The sequence below is a fragment of the Neomonachus schauinslandi genome, chromosome 13 (assembly GCF_002201575.2).
Source record: "Neomonachus schauinslandi chromosome 13, ASM220157v2, whole genome shotgun sequence".
In the NCBI taxonomy this organism is placed as follows: domain Eukaryota; kingdom Metazoa; phylum Chordata; class Mammalia; order Carnivora; family Phocidae; genus Neomonachus; species Neomonachus schauinslandi.
In genome coordinates, this window is record NC_058415.1 from 85,507,980 (window position 1) to 85,527,430 (window position 19,451).

At 44.9% G+C, this 19,451-nt stretch overlaps 1 protein-coding gene and 1 non-coding gene across 2 annotated transcripts in view; one reads left to right on the plus strand and one right to left on the minus strand.

The window, feature by feature from the left end:
• The window catches only part of GARNL3 (GTPase activating Rap/RanGAP domain like 3), a 106,375-nt gene that overhangs the window by 20,270 nt on the left and 66,654 nt on the right, over window positions 1-19,451 (plus strand). The window contains exons 2-3 of the mRNA XM_021691750.2: window positions 4,000-4,074; window positions 18,299-18,398. Coding sequence (XP_021547425.1) covers window positions 4,000-4,074; window positions 18,299-18,398 — 175 coding nt within the window. The remainder of the gene's footprint in view (window positions 1-3,999; window positions 4,075-18,298; window positions 18,399-19,451) is intronic.
• On the minus strand, window positions 14,972-15,044 carry TRNAR-CCU. The gene has a single exon. It is a non-coding gene; the product is annotated as a tRNA-Arg (tRNA).

A 19,451-nucleotide genomic window follows, 5' to 3' on the forward strand; every position in this document is an offset into this window, starting at 1 on the left:
CCACGTGCCACCTGGGACTTGGACCCACCTTCAAGTGGAGAGAATTAAGTCAAACGGCCACCTTAAGGGAAATTAGTCTGGCCATGTGTCCAGGGCATCCCATCCCTGTAGGAGATGGCAAGAGTGTATGTTGGTGACAGCCAGAACTCTGCACCACATGGGAAGAGCCGGGGCAGGGGGCTTCTAGGTTATGTGGTATTGGACACTTAGATAGGTGCTAGCAGACATCATTTCATTCCTGAGTCGGATCTTCCAACAAAGGGGAGAGTTTCGATTTTCTATAGTTTTAATTGGCCAGATCACTAGTATGAGGCATAATAGAAAATTATTGACAGAAACAGCTTCTCTGCTGCGTTAAAAGGATTTTTTTTTCCTGCAGTTTTATTTTTCTCATCCCTAAGTTCCCTGGAGCACTGTCTCCTTTCCCATCGGCTGGTGTACCCGTCCTCCCCGGGGCCCTGGGCAGCGTGGCACCTTCTGCTTTACATAGCCGGCTGCCCGAACCGGCTGTGAGGGGGAGCCCTGGGACTGCCATTCGGCCAGCTGGCACCAAGTCACTCTGCCGGCATGACCAGTGAGTCACCTGCCCACCTACACCCTCGCTAACCTCAGGCGGGCCCTGCCGGCAGGTGTCCTGGCTGCTGGCTGGACGTGCTGGGTCCGATTCCGTCACCAGCGGCCTGGCTTTCCCTTGCACGTGGTGACTCGGGTTATTTGGCCTGTCCTTCACGCTGGTCGTTCCTTTATGATAGACCCGGTAGAATTTCCTTGAAATTTCTTGTGTGAGTCATGAACGTCCGGTTTCCAGGACTGGCATAGATCTTACCCCCAGTTTTATGTTCCTTTGGTCATTTCAGGAGGAATTTGGCCTTCATCTAGTCACGTTATTTCTTACTTGGTGAGTGTGTAGTGGACATCTATACGTGTCAGACAGGGTGCTTTGCTCTGGGGATGCAGTGGTGAGAAAAACAAGCCGTCACTGTCTCCGTGGGGCTTATCATTGGGGCGCAGGGGAGCACAGGAGGCGAACCGGCATGAATCACATCATCACACAAAGAAATGTAAATCACAACTCGCAGGAGTGCTCCAGCACTTGTTGGGGTCATTTTCCCCAGGCAGTGAGGTCTGGCAGTGAATGTGGAGGATGAGGAGGAGCTCTTTAGGGGAAGATGGGAGAGGGCCATCCGGGCAAAGGAGTGCTCTGCGCGCCTGTCCTCTGGTGGGAAGGACCAGGGTGCTGGGACGGAGGTGGGCCTGTGGGACAGCTGGATTTGTAGTTTGCCGAAATTGCCTGGCGGTGTGCAGATTGGGCTGGAGATGGTGGACGGGTGCCTTGACCTGCTAGGAGGCAGGTGCAGTCATGCGGATGAAAGATGACAGTGACATGGATGCAGAGAGTGGTGGCGCAGATGGTAAAGGTGCAAGCGTCAAACGTGTCAGCCTGAAGTCCAAGTTCTGTGCCTGTGGGCTTCAGATCAGAGGGAGCCAAATTCCGTCCAGCCATCAGATCATTAAATGTGTTCTTCCTTTCTGCTTCCTGAACCTTTTAAGCAAGAGAAGCAATTAATTTCTCGTTCTAATCTCACCACAGCAAAGGGCATTATTGCCTCTGCCTGGCAGTGTCTGGAATATAGTGGTGGACATTTTACTTTTGTTAGGTGAACGAATGAACGAATCGGTGAATGACTGTCAGCTCTCCTCCCAAGCCTTTGAGTCCTGGTTGAGACTAGCTAGAGTGAAGACTGTATCTACAGACCTCTAATTCAGGGGAGCACATGTCCCGCTGTCTCTTTATTCACCTGTGGCAGGTGTATTAATTGATGGCAGCTCTCTTTTCTCTCCAGATGTAACCTCAGAACACTTTTCCCAAAGCCCTTGAGGCAGCCTACACCAAGAACACTTGACTTGAAACCTATTTGCTATAACCTTTATTTTACTATTTTAACACAGTGAGTAGAAGCTCACAAGCAAAGAAGAAACTGACACTGAGCCTCTATCCTTCCCCCATGAAAATGGCGATGACCCCAGGAGACCCACATTCATCTTGCTCTTGTACTTGAGAATTGGCCTCTCTAAACTAGGAGACAGGCCACCAGACCTCACTTCTGACATTAACTGCAGAGTACAGGGGTCCCCAGGGCTGCGCTCAGGTTCAATAATTTGCTAGAAGGGGACTCACAGAATCTAGTGAAAGCTACTAGGCTTGCTTATGGTTTATTACGGCAAAAGGATACAGGTTCAGATTAGCCAAGGCAACAGACACATGGGACAGAGTCCAGGAGAGTTCCAAATGCAGAGCTTCCCAGTTGTCCTCTCCTGGTGGGCTTGTCCTCTCCCGGTGGGCTCAAGGACAGCAATAACCCATCCTGGCAATGATATGTGACGGTATATACACCAGGAAAGCTCACCTGAGTCTTGGTGTCCAGAGGTAGATCTGATACCGTGTAACCCAAAGCACCCCCTGCCCAGAAGTCAGGTTATTCTCCTGTGTGGCTCAAAGCCCAGGTAAACAGACACTCCTGCTGGACATTCCCAGGGCTTAGAGATGACCTCTCAGCAGCCAAGGGCAAAGGCCAGAGCTCTCTTGGGCAGGGTTAAATTCTTTACCACATAGCCTCTGTTGCTTGTCTTTGGTTTATCGAGCGTGTAATAATCTAATGCCATAAACAGCTAAAAATACACAGAACAATATTTTTATTCCACAGAGGATGGTTAGGTGGGGCAGCAGGTAGGTGAGGACGATGGGTTTCTGAAATCTGGCTGCCTGCATTCACATCCCAGGCCTCCCAGGTACTAACTAGGATATGACTATGGCTGCTTATTCTACCTTCCTCTGCCTCAGTTTCCTTATTGGTAGATGAGAACAATGATGGTACCTACCCGTGTTGCTATTTTGAGAGTTAAATGAGAGAATGCTTGTGAAAGCCGAACAGTACGTGGCTTCTAGAAGTGCTCAATAAATATTACATACTATTATTTCTATATTTAGCGTGGAAAAGATTTATCAGCCTTTTGCAAATAATTTTCCCTGGGAATTTTTGTTGGGTTTCCCCTTATTTTTTTCCATTTTCACACTTTCATGTCTCTTAACATGAGTGAAAATAGGAGATAACCATCTTTCTTAAGAAATCGTGTTATCTGTTTTACCAGGTAAGTCTTGAGAGGTAAGAAGTGTCCTCCCCAGGGCAAGCGCATTCTAATGAGTCTGGGAAATGGAAATTCTTGGCAGATCATGGCTACAAATCGTGGGTAGATTTAAAGGTTAAAAAAAGACATGTCATTTTCCCAAGTTGCTACTGAGAAATCTAGGAGATTTGGGAGAAAATAAGTTAAATCTCGAGTCAATAATTTTAGGACTGATGCGCCAAGCCCTGATCTCCCTCATCTCATCCTACCAGTGAGCTCCTTGAAGACTGTCTATTTGCAAGCATTCTGTTGCCAGAGCTCAAATAGAGCCTGCCTGCCTTGGAAGGGGCTAATTGGCCTTTTGGAGACCATTTAAAACTGAATGAAGCACAAGAGCTTTCTGTGATGTTAGTAGAGTTTTGAGTTCATGCCAGCCATTAATTGTTTTTCAGGCTTTCCTGTGAAGATGGCCGAACTTGAGACTTGGCTTCCGGTTTTGCCATCTGTGAGCTGCACTTGTCCACATGTGATGTGTATTAAGATTGTTTTTCCAGGGAGCATCGCTTTGATATTTCTCAGTATTGGAATATGTTCACATTTAAATTATATTGAAAATGTTCACATTTAGATTTGATGCTCTTGTTTTCCTACTCTTGCCAGTTAGGGGGTCCTCCCTCTTCAGCTTCCTACAGACTGTGGAGACCAACTGTGTGAGGGCTTGGCTGATAGAGCTTCAGAAAGACCACTAGCTTCTAGGCTAGGCCCTCCAGCTGTCGTTGGATTTGGCTTACTTGTAGGACAGATACAGACAGACAGAAGAGGCTTTGCACATGGCGACCCAGCTACCTAACTGAGCACTCTCTTGTCCCCTAGCTTATTTCCAGTGATGCCGATGGAGCCATCCAAAGGGCTGGAAGATTCAGAGTGGAAAATGGCTCTTCGGATGAGGTAAGGAAGCCCCACCCCACCCCACCCCACCCCGGTATTGTCACCAAGCACATGATTATAGCACCTGGGTTACAGCAGTGAACAGTTGGTGATGCTCATTACCGCAGAACACTTGCCTAAATGCAGCCTGGGAAGGGCTCAATGGAGCTCTTCCGAGCTTCGCTTGAAGCAGGCGTGAAGGGAAAATGCCATTATTCTCTGTATGGAAGGTACTATTAATAGGGTGATGCATACCCTTTAAAAGATCTATAATAAAGCCAGGGACATTAAGGTGGTCTGCCAGCAGTGGGACCGAAGAAGAATTCACAGCCAGGTCACCTTTGTGGGTGGCCCCAGAAGCCCAGCTCTCCCCCTTTGCCAAGCTGGTCAGCTCAGCATTGCCCTGTGAGCAACACAGGGTCTAGGAGAGAGATGCAAAAGTTACTACAATTACCAAATGTCATCTTTATTCAGGGAAGACACCAGAAAAGGTGTCTGTCCACCATCCTTGGGCCCAAGCCCTCTTTCTGGGGTCTCCTGGTCTTTCTTGCTGCTGGCCACAGGGACTCACCTTGCTTGTGATTCTTCTTCAGACTTCCACTGCCCACTCTACCCCTTGAGGTCTACCCCCAAAACTGCAGAGTGTGGTGTGAGCCCCAGTGTTTTCCATCTTTGCTACCTCCCTGAGAGGTAGGCCGTCAGAGTGCTTAAGCACCTCCCACCCCAGCTTTGGAGTCAGACAAGCCTGGGTTCAAGTTTTCGCTCCCCCATCTCCTAGCTATATGACCCTGGGGAAGTAACCGAGCCTTTCTGAGCCTCGGTTTCTTCATCTATAAAATGGATAGTGTCTCTGTATTATTAAAAGAGTCAGTGAGCCAAGCTTGTAAAGCTGTACTCGTGATGATGGTGGGGTTGTTAACATAACCAAGCTATATTGCCAGCCTTGCTTTCCCGACCACCTCCTTGATCAAATTCTTGGTGAAGGGCTATGCATTTAACTTGAAAGGCCACGGCATTTGGGACGTTATTTCTTATCTTCAGCTCTGGCCTTCACCAGTGCTCTGTGAGGTACAAGGAGGCCGTCCCATCTTAGGCTGGACTCCTGAATAGGTGCCCACATATATCTTGTCCACAGTGATGTCAACTGACCCACACAGAGGAAGGAACTCCCAGGGGAATTTGCTTCTGAAGCTTGGAAACAGCCCTCCGCAAATGGCCCAGCTCCTGAAACAAGATGGTCTTAGTACCACAGACTCAGGTAGCCTGCTGTGTGCCAGGAGCTAAGCCCGAGCGGAAACCCTGAGTCCTCATTTCCCAGTGCTCAGAAAGCTAGCAGCTACCATGCTGAGTTTCTACTTTGGGAACCTTAAGTGCCAGAGACCCCAGGGGTTGCTGTACCTCAAGACATCCTTGTGCTCCCAAAATTTTTGCAAAACCTTAGCCCAGCCTGAAATGAGCAAACTGTACTAGACTTCCCCCACCCCGTGTAAGCAGAACTCTGCCGCCTGCCGGAACCAGTGTCCAGAGGCAATCCACACTTCCTAAGAAAGACATAAATGTGGTCCTAGGATCCCCAAACACTCCTCACCTGGCTGTGTCCCCTGGCCCTGCCCCATGCCAAAGGACACGTTTTGGGCCCGGTCAGGGATTAGAAATCGCCTCTGGAGGATCATGGACAGGAGTGGCTCTAGAGTCAGACTGCCTGGGTTCAGATGGTGAGTCCACAACTCACTAGCAGAGTGACCACAGACAGTTCACTTAACATCTTTGAAGCCATTTGGTGGAGTTATTGATTTCACAAATCACTGCGGTCTCTTGTGTCCAAAACACAGTCCTGTCTCAGATTGCCTCTCTGGGAAATATGATATCAAGGCTCAAATACTGTTTTCAATTTTGTTTCTACCAGAGCCACCAAGCGTGAGTGCTCAGTTGGAGCACTGTGGCTGTGTCTTATATTGATGGTCTTCAGCTAAAAGCCTGAGGCCAGTGTTAATGCACACCCTGATAAAAGACCCGAGTGCACGTGAGACTCAGAGGGAAACCAAGCTGGCTTGCTCGGAGTCCGTTAAAGTCATCCGTGCACTATGTATTAAAGTTTTAAAAATTCTAAAACAAAACAAAACAAAACAAAAAGTCATCCGTGCACTAGAAGGGACAATATTTGTAGCTGCTTAAAATTTTTCAAATGCACGAAGAAACAGGTTGCAAAGTAATTTCATTACTGGGTTATTTCTCTTTTCTTATAGCATTTTAAGTGTTCTTTATACAGTACGGATCCTAGACCCTAATCAGATCCGTGATTTGCAAAAATTCTCCCCCATTCTGCAGATTGCTTTTTCACTTCCTTGATTGTGTCCTTTGAAGCACAGACGTTTTTAAATGTAATGATGTCTCATCTACCTAGCTTTTCTTTTTTTTGCTCATGCTTTTCACGTCGTTTCTAAGAAGCATTGCCTAGTTCAAGGTGGCTCAGTCACTTATATATACTGTTCGGTTGAAGACAATGTCGAATTTGCCTTGCTTTCTTTACACACAGTCAATATAATGGTTTTACCATCTGTGACAGATCATTCCACTATGTGACGTTGCTGGGGCTCTCTGTTGTGTGATTTTTCTCCTGGCCTGTGCTCATGGGGTAGTAGCCTACTGTGTGTCCCTGTATTCGTGGCCGCCTAACAGTGTGCTGGTGTTGTTCTTGAAAATGAATTTTTCGGATTAATGGGAGGCCCAGGTTGAGTCTCCTTTTGGTAGGGAGTGTTATATCATGATTTAAAATAAGAAATGTATATTTGGTCTTTTTCTCAGTTCCTGACACAGAGCTGCCCAAACCTGTGAATTTCCTTAAGTGTGGAGAGTGATCAACGTGTCTTTTGTCGTGTTAATGAAGTGACTTTTGGAAAGCCCCTAGGGGTGGGGGCTGGTCACCAGAGGAACCTCCCATACAATTACAGGGTTAGAACTTTCAGTCCCACCTCTGACCTCCAACCTTGGGGAGAAGAGAAGGGCTGAAGATTGAGTTCAGTTGCCTATGGCCAGTGATTTAATAAAACACGATTTAATCGATGATTTAATCAATCAGTGAAGTCTCCATAAAAACCCAAAGGACGGGGTTCAGAGAGCTTCTGGGCTGGGGGACACGGGGAGATTTCAGGGGAGTGGCATGCCCAGAGGGCATGGAAGCTCTCCACACCCTTCCCTATGCTTTGCCCTGTGCATCTTTTCCTGAGTTATATCCTTTTATAATGAATCTAGTTAATAGTTAATCCGGTAATCTAGTTAGTAAAATGTTTCTCTTGAGTCCTGTGAGCCACTCTAGCAAATTAATGGAACCCAAGGAGGGGGTCATTGGAACCTCCAATCTATGGCTGGTTTGGTCAGAAGCACAGGTAGGACTGAGCCCTTCACCTGTGGGATCCAAGGCTGTCTCCAGGTAGACGGTATCAGAACAGAGTTGAATTTCAGAACACCCAGCTGGTGTCAGAGGGGTGATGTGGGGAGAAAACACATATTGGAATTGATGTCAGAATCGAAGGGAGGGTTTGCATTTTCTTTTGCCAGACACTGAAAACTAAATTCCCAGCATGAGACTTCCCAAACCACCCCAGTGATGCAGAACAGAGCTGCAAGTTTACGTGAAGCCTGGCTTGTGGGCACAACACCTCAGAGCACTCCTCGCTCAGCTCTCCTCAGCACTGACAACCTTCCCTGTAGCCTTTGGGATAACAGGGGGTCTCTTCTGGGTCACCTTTTCCTTGAACGTGTAGCCCTTTGGGTTCCCAGCTTAATGTGGGGTGGGTCTCCTATTAGACTGACCTGCTTCAGCGGCTCTGGGGGTTTGATGCTCTGCTCTCTGGTCCCATGAGGCCACCAAAACCCAAGTTTAGTTTTGCCCAGATTGACAAATACCCTCAAGCTAAAAAAGATGTCCAAGGTCCTCTTACCTCTCTGGGTTCCCACTTGCCTCTGTTTGGGCTGGTAATTCCGGACTATCCTGTGAGCACGCCAAGGGCTTTTAAGGAGGTGCTTTTAATATTTCAGCAGTTTTAGTTTTTGCCATGGGAGGGTTGGTGGAATAACCTAGCCCACCATTACCAAAAACAAAAGTTGTATCAGGAGTGCTTTATCACATAACAAGTCATGTCATTCATTCAGCCCTCATTTTTCGGATCCTTTCTCGGTGCCAGGTAGTCTGTGCACTGGTGATGTAGGGGTGGGTAAGATTGCTGAGCTTCCTGTGCTGGTGGCCTCACAGACTGGCAGGGGGAGCAGTCAGTATAAACGGATAACACGATACATGGTGGATAGCAAGTGTTGGTAAGTACCGTGGGGAGAACAGACGGGGGCCTGGCGCAAAGGAAGAGGAAGAGCCCTTTTTAGCTGGGATGGTCAAGCAGGGCTTCACCAGGGATGTCACAGTGAGCCTGAGGCCTCTGAGCAGTGCTTCTCAGACCACTGGTGGTAAAGGACCCGCTTTTTAATTTCCGATCTGTTGCAGAACTCAGTGTGGTCCTACTATGCGTGACCAGTCTGCAGCACCCCGTTCATGTGTCGCCCCACCCACCAAACTGAGTAATACCCAGATAGGTCTGGACTCTGTTTAAAGAAATGAACCTCCTGAGCATGACTTTGGTGACACAGTAATGTCAAAATGCTAGTAAAAGTTCCTAAATGCTTCTCCGCTGCTATACACTTCATCACTGAGCCGTAAGAAGTTTGCAGATCAGTGCCCATCCATCAGCTGTTTCTCACTGCCTGAGAGTTCATCGAGGCCAGTCCCCCACCCCAGGCAAGAGTCCCTGCACCAACTTCGCCACAGTCAGCTCATTGGTCCCTGCTTGAACATTTCTGCAGGAATGGGAAACTTGCTTCCTCCTTGATAGGTTGTTTTCCCCCAGACACTAGGTGAGTAGCCTACAATTCAGTTCAGTTCTGACACTAACTACCAGAGTTAGCCCCCTAAGACTGCCCTCATTTCAGACACCAGTCACAAGTATCAAGTCCCCAGGTCACCCACACTTCTGTCCCACTTGGCTACAATGTCATCCCCCCTCCTCAGGTTCAATAATTTGCTTAAAATGACTCCTAGAACTTAGGAAAGCATTTCACTTACTATCCCCAGTTTATTACAAAGGATACAACTCAGAACAGCCAAATGGGAGAGATGCACAGAGCAAGGTATTGGGGGGCAAGGGCGGGCACAGAGCTTCCATGCCCCAGCTAAGAGGACCGCCCTCCCAGCACCTTAATGTTTTCACCCAGTTGGAAGCTCCCTGAACTCCACCGTGAAGGGGTTTCACCACATGAGCATGACTGATCAAATCATTGGCCGTTGATCACTGAATCAGTCCGCAGTCCCTCCTCTCCCACAGGGTTCACCGTGGGGCTGAAAGGTGCAAGCTTCTGATCAAGGCTTGGTCTTTCTAGCAAGCAGCCTCATCCTGAAGCTCTGGAGAGACCCAGCAAGAGGCACCTCATTAGAACAAAAAGCGCTCCGGTCACCCTCATCACTCAGGAAATCCCCAGGTTCTTTTTATTGGACAGAATTCATCTGTCTCTATTTTCCACTCAGAATTTCTATTTACATTTTCTGTAAGGCTTAGCCCTCTTCATAATGGGCCTCAAACATTCCAGGACATCTGTGGCTCTTCTAAGACGGGGACACCGTTTCACCCATCGTCATCCTCACTGCTGCTCCTGGGCCACATGTGAGGTTGTTAACGTTAGGCTGAAGTGGTCAGAACTGAATTCGGGGCTCCAGGTGCACCCCACACAGCCACAGGGTGGAGTAGGCTCGTCCCCTTCCTTGCCAGGCACAATCTCTTTTTATGAAGCCAGTGATTCATTATGAACCTTCGATATGCTCCCCCTCTCACCCCGGTCTTCCTCATGGTGTGGTGGAGACAATTTTGGAGTCAAACAAACTTGTGTTCAGGCCTTACTCTATCACTTACCAGTGATGACTCAATTTCTCCAAGCCTCAGTTTCCTGATGGGTAAAATGGTTGCAAATTCCTGCTTTGTAGCACCTGGCCTTCCCCATCCTGTACTTGTGCAATTTGGATTCATCCCCAAATGTAGGATTTTCCATTGTCCATACTAAATTTAATCTCATTAGTATGTCCATAATTGCTAATTGTCAAGAGTTGTTTTTTTTTTTTTGACATCTTCATTCTGTCACCTGTCCTATTAGCTAACCCACTGAGAAGCTTTATATTACCTTCAAATGTGCTTCCCCTGCCATCTGTGTGCTCATTCAGATTATTAATTAAAATGAGTGTGACCCCCGGGTGGATCACTGGAGACCTCCCTTACAGCTCACTTGCATGTATCAATTAGTATATTGTGGAGCAGAGGGACAATCTTTCAGCTTTTTATAAATCAATCTTCCTTCGTGTGAGAGGATTCTCTTATACATTGTTGGGGGATATGTAAATGAGTACAATCTTTTGCGAGGGCAATTAGCAATAATTAAAAATGCACACGCCATTTGGCCAGTAGTTTTACTACTAGGATGTGTATTGTAATGTTATTTATTTTTTCTTATTATTATGTTAATCACCATATATTACATCATTAGTTTTTGATGCAGTGTTCCATGATTCATTGTTTGTGCATAACACCCAGTGCTCCATGCAGAACGTGCCCTCTTTAATACCCATCACCAGGCTAACCCATCCTCCCACCCACCCTCCCAGAACCCTCAGTTTGTTTTTCAGAGTCCATCGTCTCTCATGGTTCGTCTCCCCCTCCTATTTGTAATGTTATTTAAAATAGAAAAAAAAAACCCACCTGGAAACAACTTCAGTTTCCATCAGTAAAGGAGTAATTACACAAATTACATAAATTATGATACATTTATACAGTGGAATGCTTAGTAGCTATTAGAAAGAATGAGGCAGTAGTGTATGTAATACCACAGAAAAATGTTTAAGATACAGTTAGACCTAAAAGCAAGTTCCAGAATGATTAGTATATATCATCCCGTTTCCTTAACAAACAAACAGACAAAAAGGTAAATAAGTTTGTCAGTGTGCAAGTAAGTTTCCAAAAGGATACATAAGAATTAAGCAGTAATTGTTTCGAGAGAATGGAAATGGCAGGTCAGGAAAGCAGTCGGAGAACCTTGACTTTGCACGGCAGGTCCTTTTATGCTGTTTATGTAGTTTACATATCTCTACTCAACTATGGTGTTTAATTTTTCTAAAAATATGCATAGTCGCTAAAAAGAACAAGGTAGGTCTAAATGTACTGACATAAAATACTTCCAAGATATTTTCTTTTTTTTTTTTAAGTTTTATTTATTTAAGTAATCTCTACATCCACCATGGGGCTCGAACTCACGACCCCAAGATCAAGAGTCACATGCTCTTCCAACTGCGCCAGCCAGGCGCCCCCTAAGATACTTTCTTTAGTGGAAAAAATCAAGTTTCAGTGTAATAGCTCCACTAGCATCCCATTTATGAAAACAAATCCTGTGTGTATACACATATACGTGTGTGTGATGAATGTGTATGATATGTGGACAGGGATGTGAACGTATATATGTATATAGCACATATGTATACAGCAAACACACCTTTGTAAATGCATACAAAGGTCTGAGACTATCCACACCAACCTGGTAGAATGGTTATCAGAGGAAAAGGGTGTGCACAGGGGCATGGAGGACGGGAAGAGACAGGAATTTTACTTTGTGTGTGGTTTCACTTTTTTCAACCAGCTTATATTTATTTGCATTTGCAATTCAAAAGTTTTTAGTGTATTTTTTTTTTTAATCCATCTTCCTTACTGCCAGCATTCTCTCAGCAATTTAAACCTAGAAACTAAAGTCAAGTCCGTTTAAATGCATTCTCTCATTAATTGAGCTCGCTCTGGAAAAGACTATGAAAACTCCCAGGTGTTCTATAAAACTAGGGGTCTCATCTGTAGTCCAAGTGTATGGTGCAGATCCCCTGCTTAAGTTGAACACTAACAAACATTCAGATAAAATGAGGGTGTTATATGTGGATTTTGATTACATTCTCCTCAAAATATCCTGGCCAGATTTGCTCAGTCCTCTTCCTTCACATCCCACAAGTATAAATGGGGTAACTAAATTAAATTAAATTAAATTAAATTAAATTAAATTAAATTAAAAAGATGGTGAAGGGGCACCTGGGTGCCTCAGTCGGTTAAGCGTCCCACTCTTGGTTTTGGCTCAGGTTGTGATCTCAGGCTCCACGTTCAGCAGGGAGTCTGCTTCTCCCCCTCTGCTCCTCCCCACTCTCACACTCTCTCTCTCTCAAATAAACCTTTTTTTTTTTAAAGATTTTATTCATTTATTTGTCAGAGAGAGAGAGAGCGCACAAGCAGGGGAGGCAGCAGGCAGGGGGAGAAGTAGGCTCCCCACTGAGCAAGGAGCCTGATGGCGGGGCTCGATCCCAGGAGGATCATGACCTGAGCCGAAGGCAGACCCTTAACCAACTGAGCCACCCAGGGTCCCTCAAATAAATAAAATCTTAAAAAAAAAAATAAAGACAATGAAGGCAACAGGAAGCTTTTGTGGGCTTTGGAATTTGTTGCAGGAATGATTCAGGATTTCTTAGTCTCAGGACTCATTTAACACTATGGGCATGTTCAGGCATGTCTGCAGCATAGAAAAATGTTCTCTTCATAACACCTTTTGGTGAACGTTTATCTAAAAGGACATAAAATAACTGTGAGCACTTGCAGTGTTAATCTTTAGTTGTTTGGCAAATATGCCCATCAGAATATTTCCTCCAAACTTGCTTGTTGATGTCAAAGAAATGAAGTGTTCCTGGTGTCTCAGTCACCTTAAATGTTGTAGACAAAGTTTCTAGATCTCTGAAATCCTCTGTAAAATAGGTCATGCTTAAAAGACTTAAGATGTACTGCAAAATTAAAGCCACAGTTAGGCACTGCTTTGCCCACCCCAGAACCGCTAAAAGGAAAATGCCCGAGACACTAAGAGCTGGTCAGAGGACAGGGAGCAACTAGAGCTCTCCACATCTTGCTAATAGTGTAAGTTGATGCGTCCCCTTTGGAAGTTTGGCAGTGTCTACTAAAACTGAACGTCTGCCTCCTCTGGTCCCAGGATGTATACCCAACATCAGTGAGTGCTTATGTCCACCAAAGACAGACACAGGACTGTTCATGTGACTTTATTCTTAACGACCCCAAACTGGAAACAGCCCATATGTCCATCAGCTGGAGGATGGATACATACACTGTGGTGTTCATACTGGGGACTAGGTACATGGCAGTGGGAGAGAGTGAACTTGTTACATCCCCAACATGGATGAGATGAACGTCACAGACGTGGTGCCGAAGGACGGATACACACTATATGATTTCATTTCTCTGAAGTTCAAGAGCAAGTAAAAGGAATCGTGGTGATAGAAGTCAGGGTAATGGTTACCTTTCAGAGTATGACTGGGTACTCACTGGGCAGGTGAGTGAAGGAGCCTTCTGGGGTGCTGAAAATGTTTTCTGTCTTGATCCAGGGAGTGGTTCCAAGGGTGTCTACATATTTTAAAAATCATTTACTGTTCACTCAAGATTTGTGCCCTTTTCTGTCCGCTTCTGGTACTTACCATCAGAAGCTCATTTTTGGAGTCGTTCTGGCACGTCTGGTCTTGGGCAGAGAGGGTGCTTTTTGTTTTTTCTTTGCTTTAGTCTCCTTTCTTTGTCAGTTCCTGCGTGTGTTCTTGTCTTTACACCTCATCATATGTGATTTTAACAAGGGACAGGAAGTGTCTCACTCTGCGAGACTCACAACTTTTTTGGTGTTGGGGTCCCCCCCCCATTTTAGTTAAGGATTCAGTGAAGACAGAAGTTAAGTAGGTAGCTTTTTGATCATTTAAGAAAAACCTCATAATTGACACTTTGTACTTGATAGAGATTTGGGGCATGCCACTGGCCAGAGTGCCGTCTCTGTGAGACGCTCCTCCGATGTTATTCCGTCCTGCGGTTGCTAGTGTTCAGACCTCTGGGAGGGAAGAAGGCAGAAGATCTAGAGTATGGGGGTCAGCTTTTATGTCCTTTGACCCCCTTTGCAATCTGTGAAGCCTGTAGACCCCTTCTCAGAATATTTTTGAATGCACAAAACAAAATACATAGGATTACAAAGGAAAACAGTTGTGTTGAATTAGTTGTCCGAGGGGCACCTGGGTGGCTCAGTCAGTTAAGCATCTGACCCTTGATTTCAGCTCAGGTCATGATCTCAGGGTTGTGGGATCGAGTCCTGCATCGGGCTCCCTGCTCAGCGGGGAGCCTGCTTATGATTCTCTCCCTCCCTCCCCCACCTCTGCACACTCTGTCTAAAAAAAGAAAAGAAGTAGTTATCAGACTGATTTTTTATTTATTTTTATTTTTTTTTAAGATTTTATTTATTTATTTGACAGAGAGAGATACAGCGAGAGAGGGAACACAAGCGGGGGGGAGAGGGAGAGGGAGAAGCAGGCCTCCAGCCGAGCAGGGAGCCCGATGCGCAGGGCTCGATTCCAGGACCCTGGGATCATGACCTGAGCCGAAGGCGGACGCTCAACGCACTGAGCCACCCAGGCGCCCCTGGACTGATTTTTTAAACCTAATTTATGATACAGTAATATACCTCCTTTTTTTATCAGTACATTAAGTAACAAATCCAGCAGCAGGGCTTATAGCTATTGCAGTTTTGAACAGTCAGGATTGTAAACAGCATTCAAGATATCTGCAGCCACTATAGTGAGTTGTGAAAATATCTGTGATGTGTGTGTGTGTGTGTGTGTGTGTGTGTGTGTGAGAGAGAGAGAGAGAGACATGGTTCCCAGGGCTGTTCTACTGTAGTTTTTTGGGTTTTGTTGTTTTTTGTTGTTTTGCATACATTTGTAATTGAAAGAAACATTTATTTTTAAGATTTTATTTTTAAGTAATCTCTGCACCCAGTGTAGGGCTCAAACTTACAACCCTGAGATCAGGAATCCCATGCTCTACCGACTGAGCCAACCAGGTGCCCCAAGAAACACTACATTTAATTTGAAGTTAGGGAAATAATGATTTTTTTTTTCTTTTTGCTTCACCCAAGTTCATGCCCTCCCTGGATTCTTTTAGAACCCCTGGCATAGAGCATTGCTTCTCAAAGTTTAGTGTTCCTCAGAGTCACCTGGGATGCTTGTGAAACTACGGATTCTAGGGCCCCACCCACAGAGATCCTGAGGGGGAGGTCTAGAATGGACCCAGGGTGATATTTTAACAAACCTAGAAGCACAGAGCTAAGACCTGATGCTGTGCCATGCAAGTCTGGGAACCTCTAGAGGCCTAAGTGTCCTGGTTCCTTCAGAGTCTCCTCTCCAGGCTCTGCTGATGGTGTCTAGGATCTCGGGCCTTGGGACAATGGCACCAAGATGCAGTGGCATCTGACTGGCGAAGGCCAGATGCCTGAGCTGGACCCCACCTGTGTCTGGCCAGCTGATGCCTGAGGCTGGTTGGTGGACCCCAAGGTCATGCCACAGCTGCATGTTGCCCCGTGGCATAGTGCACTATGGATCGGCACTGCCAATGGTTTATGATTATAAAGTGAATACTGTTGACAGTGAAACATCCAGAAATTCTACTGGGAACAGAATCCCATTATGGCTCTTCTTGAGTCACGCCAAAAGGTCAAAACTAAGAGGCAACATCTTGAACAGGGGATCAACATTAACATCACCAATGAGGAACAGATGGATGTCTTGATGTATGATAATCTGAGAAGGACAAGCACCACTTCTGACCGGGTATGCATGACCTGAACCTCATCGTGGGCAACATCACACAAACCCAGAATGAGTCATGCTCAATTTTATTTTATTTATTTATTTATTTTTAAAGACTATTTATTTGACAGAGAGAGACAGCGAGAGAGGGAGCACAAGCAGGGGGAGTGGGAGAGGGAGAAGCAGGCTTCCCGCTGAGCAGGGAGTCTGATGCGGGGCTCGATCCCAGGACCCTGGGATCATGACCTGAGCCAAAGGCAGACACTTAACGACTGAGCCACCCAGGCGCCCTGAGTCATGCTCAATTTTAAAAAAGAGGAGGGGAGGTGTGTGCTGTGTTCTTGAAAAATGTCAGTGTTGTAAAAGGCGGAGTCTGGAATGTTCCAGAAGAAGGGAATCTAAAGAGACATGACAACTCAGTTGTCCTGCACTCAAGAGGGAAAATTCTTTAGGGCGCCTGGGTGGCTCAGTTGGTTAAGCGACTGCCTTCGGCTCAGGTCATGATCCTGGAGTCCCTGGATTAAGTCCCGCATCGGGCTCCCTGCTCGGCAGGGAGCCTGCTTCTCCCTCTGACCCTCCCCCCTCTCATGTGCTCTCTCTCTCTCTCTCATTCTCGCTGTCTCAAATAAATAAATAAAATCTTAAAAAAAAAAAAAAAAAAGAGGGAAAATTCTTTAAATGACATTTTTAAGTCAATTAACAAAATTGGAATGCAGACGGTAGATTAGAGGTACCGTATCCATGTTAAATTTATAAAAGTTGGGAAAGCTATATTGTGGTTATATAAGAAGATATCTCTATTCTTGGGAAATACACACTGAAGCATTTAGGGATAAAGGGCTATTCTGTATCTTAGTCTTAAATGGTTCAGAAAAAATTCTGTGTGTATGTGTTTGTGTAGACAGTAGTGAGCAAATGAATAAATGGGATATAATATTCACAGTAGGTAAATCTGTTAAAGGGTATACAAATGCTCTGTGCCGTCCAATTCCTGCAACTGTTATGTAAGGTCAAAATTATTTCCAAATTAAAATATGTACATATATATATATGTACACACATAATCAATAGCTGATTTTTTTTTTAATTCAAGAAAATTCAGTAAAAGTACAATAATGCTAAGAAACATTAACCTACTTTTTACTCCTTGGGAGTAAAGGGCAGAACATAAAAAAGAAGACAGACAATGATGTAATGGTTAAAATTTTTAAAAAGAAAAAAAACAACCCTCCGAAATTGGCACTGACTCAGTTTCAGCTCCACTGCTTATGAGCTTGGCTACCTTAGGCAGCGTAGCTGAAGTGTCCGAGCCTCACTTTCTTCATCTGAAAGTAGAGGATAAAATAAAATCTATGTCATAAAGTTGGTGGAGATGCTATGGAGCTAATGCGTATAAAGTACCCTTAAAGCTCTCTCAGTGAGTGTCAGTATTTCCAGAGCATGAGAAAGACAGAAAGCATCCTAATTCACTTTATAAGTAATATAACTCTGAAAGTATGACAGAAATTCATACAGAAAAGAAACCTATAAGCTCCATCTCACTAACAAATATACATAATTCATTTTTTAAAAAATCCAGCAGTGTATCAAAAGAATACTCTATACCATGACCTAGTAGGAGGTATTCCAGAAATGTAAGAACCATTCAGCATTGGAAGAGCCAGTAGTATAATTCATTACATTACTATGATTTTTTTCCCCATTTAACCTATTCTCTCAATAGTTGCCAAAAAAACTTTCAGTGCAATTCAATATTGATTCCTGAGAATGGCCTCTTTGTAAGCTCGGAATTGAAGGAAACCCCCTTCAACATGATAAAGCAAGTGACCACAAACGTCTAGAAAATCACCAGAGGCATATGGGAATCGGAAAAGTATGTTCCAGTTGCCTGCCATATATACATGGCACAAAGTAGATGCCAGTGGAGTTTCGGTATGATTGCATTTGGTAAGAAAATTACATGTGTGTGTCCGTGTGAGGAAAAAATGAGAGGAAGCCATACCAAATCATTCGTGGTGACTATCTTTGGAGAGAGGATTCAGATTGTTCATTATGTTTATCCATAATTTCCCCATTAATTGTGTTACTTCATGACAAATTTTTAAAATTCTACAAAAAAATATGAACTCGAATAAGAGGCTGCGGAGATGTATTCCAGGTGAAATGGGCCTATTACAGGGGGTACCGGACGGAAGGGCTGCCTCTAGGCGGCACCAACTCCCAAATATTTGGAAGGTTTGGACCAGAAAGGAGAGAAATTTCAAGTTGATACTCAAGCTGGAAATAGCTGAGCCCGCTGGTTCACTTGGTGCTTTTCCCTCTACCCCAAGGACCTTCAGAATGCTTCTGTGATGTGGACGTGGTGTCTTTTCTCATGAAAACATGTACTTACTGCCCTATTTGTACCCTTTTGACAATGGCTTCTCTGGTTCTTTGGCCCCTGGTTCATTGCCTGCTTCTTGTTTACTTTCTGAATATGACTCTTACTGGCACAATTTTGTTCGATTCCAGAATGCAACTGCTCTCCCAGGGACGTGGCGAAGAACAGACGTGCACTTAGAGAACCCAGAATACCACACCAGATGGTATTTCAAGTATTTTTTAGGACAAGGTAACTATGCCATTATGGTGGTTGGGAAGAAAGGGTATTCAAAATGAAAATTAAGTGTTGGTGTCACTTTTTCTGATGCCCTAAAAAGTGTGAAACTAACCAGTTTAGGGACACTAATATCCAAGTTAATAGCTTTTTCAATTGAAAGATTCAATTCAGTCTCAGCCCTAGGATTTTTCATAAATATATGAAACCCATATATGAAACCATAAGGTTTTTTGGTCAGTTGTTTTTGTCCCCTGGGAGTTAAAGGGGACCTGATCATCTAAATAGCTATTTAAGACGCAAGAAGAATTTGCAGGGTGGAAAACAACTTCAGACCTAACAAGGCAAGTTGTCCTGTCTATAGTGAGTTTTGAACACTTAGTTCAAAGCAATGAGACAAAAAAAAAAAAAAAAATGGATCCCTGAGCTCCAGGGCCACCACAGAACTAGAGAAGCGTTGTCCTGTAGGCTCTGGTGACGGGTATTTGTCACCTACCACGTGCCAGGCAATTACCCTGGCAAAGACAGTCATTCTCCCTACCCTCACAGAGACTCTAAAATGGGTCTGAATCCTGGTTTTGCCATTCTTAACCACAGAAGCTTACACTGGTCACTCTCTACTTCTCTGAGACTTAATTTCCTTATCTGTAAGGTGGAGGTATTACTGTTACATACTGAGTGGGTTTGAACGGAGTTTCAGTGATGCTGGAGAAACAGCCAAGCCCTGTGCCCGGCACGAAGCAAGGGCTCAGTCATTAATAGCAGTGTACATATAAAGTGAGGGGCTTGGGTGAACACATGTGGGAAGGCGGAAAACGGGAGTGTGTCTAATGACAGGAGAGACTGGGAACGGGAGAATAATCACTGTTTCAGGATTCGAGAGGAAGTAGATAAATTGCTTATCAGGCTAATGCATATGTTTATAGAAGATGTGATGTGGGGACTATATAATGAGAGTGATCAGACCCAAATTTTAAAAATCTGATACTGTTTTATTCTAAGTTCACTTACTGGACAAGGCATATTTCTTTATCAAGAAAGAAATTGGTGGGAAAGTTGTCATCCTCC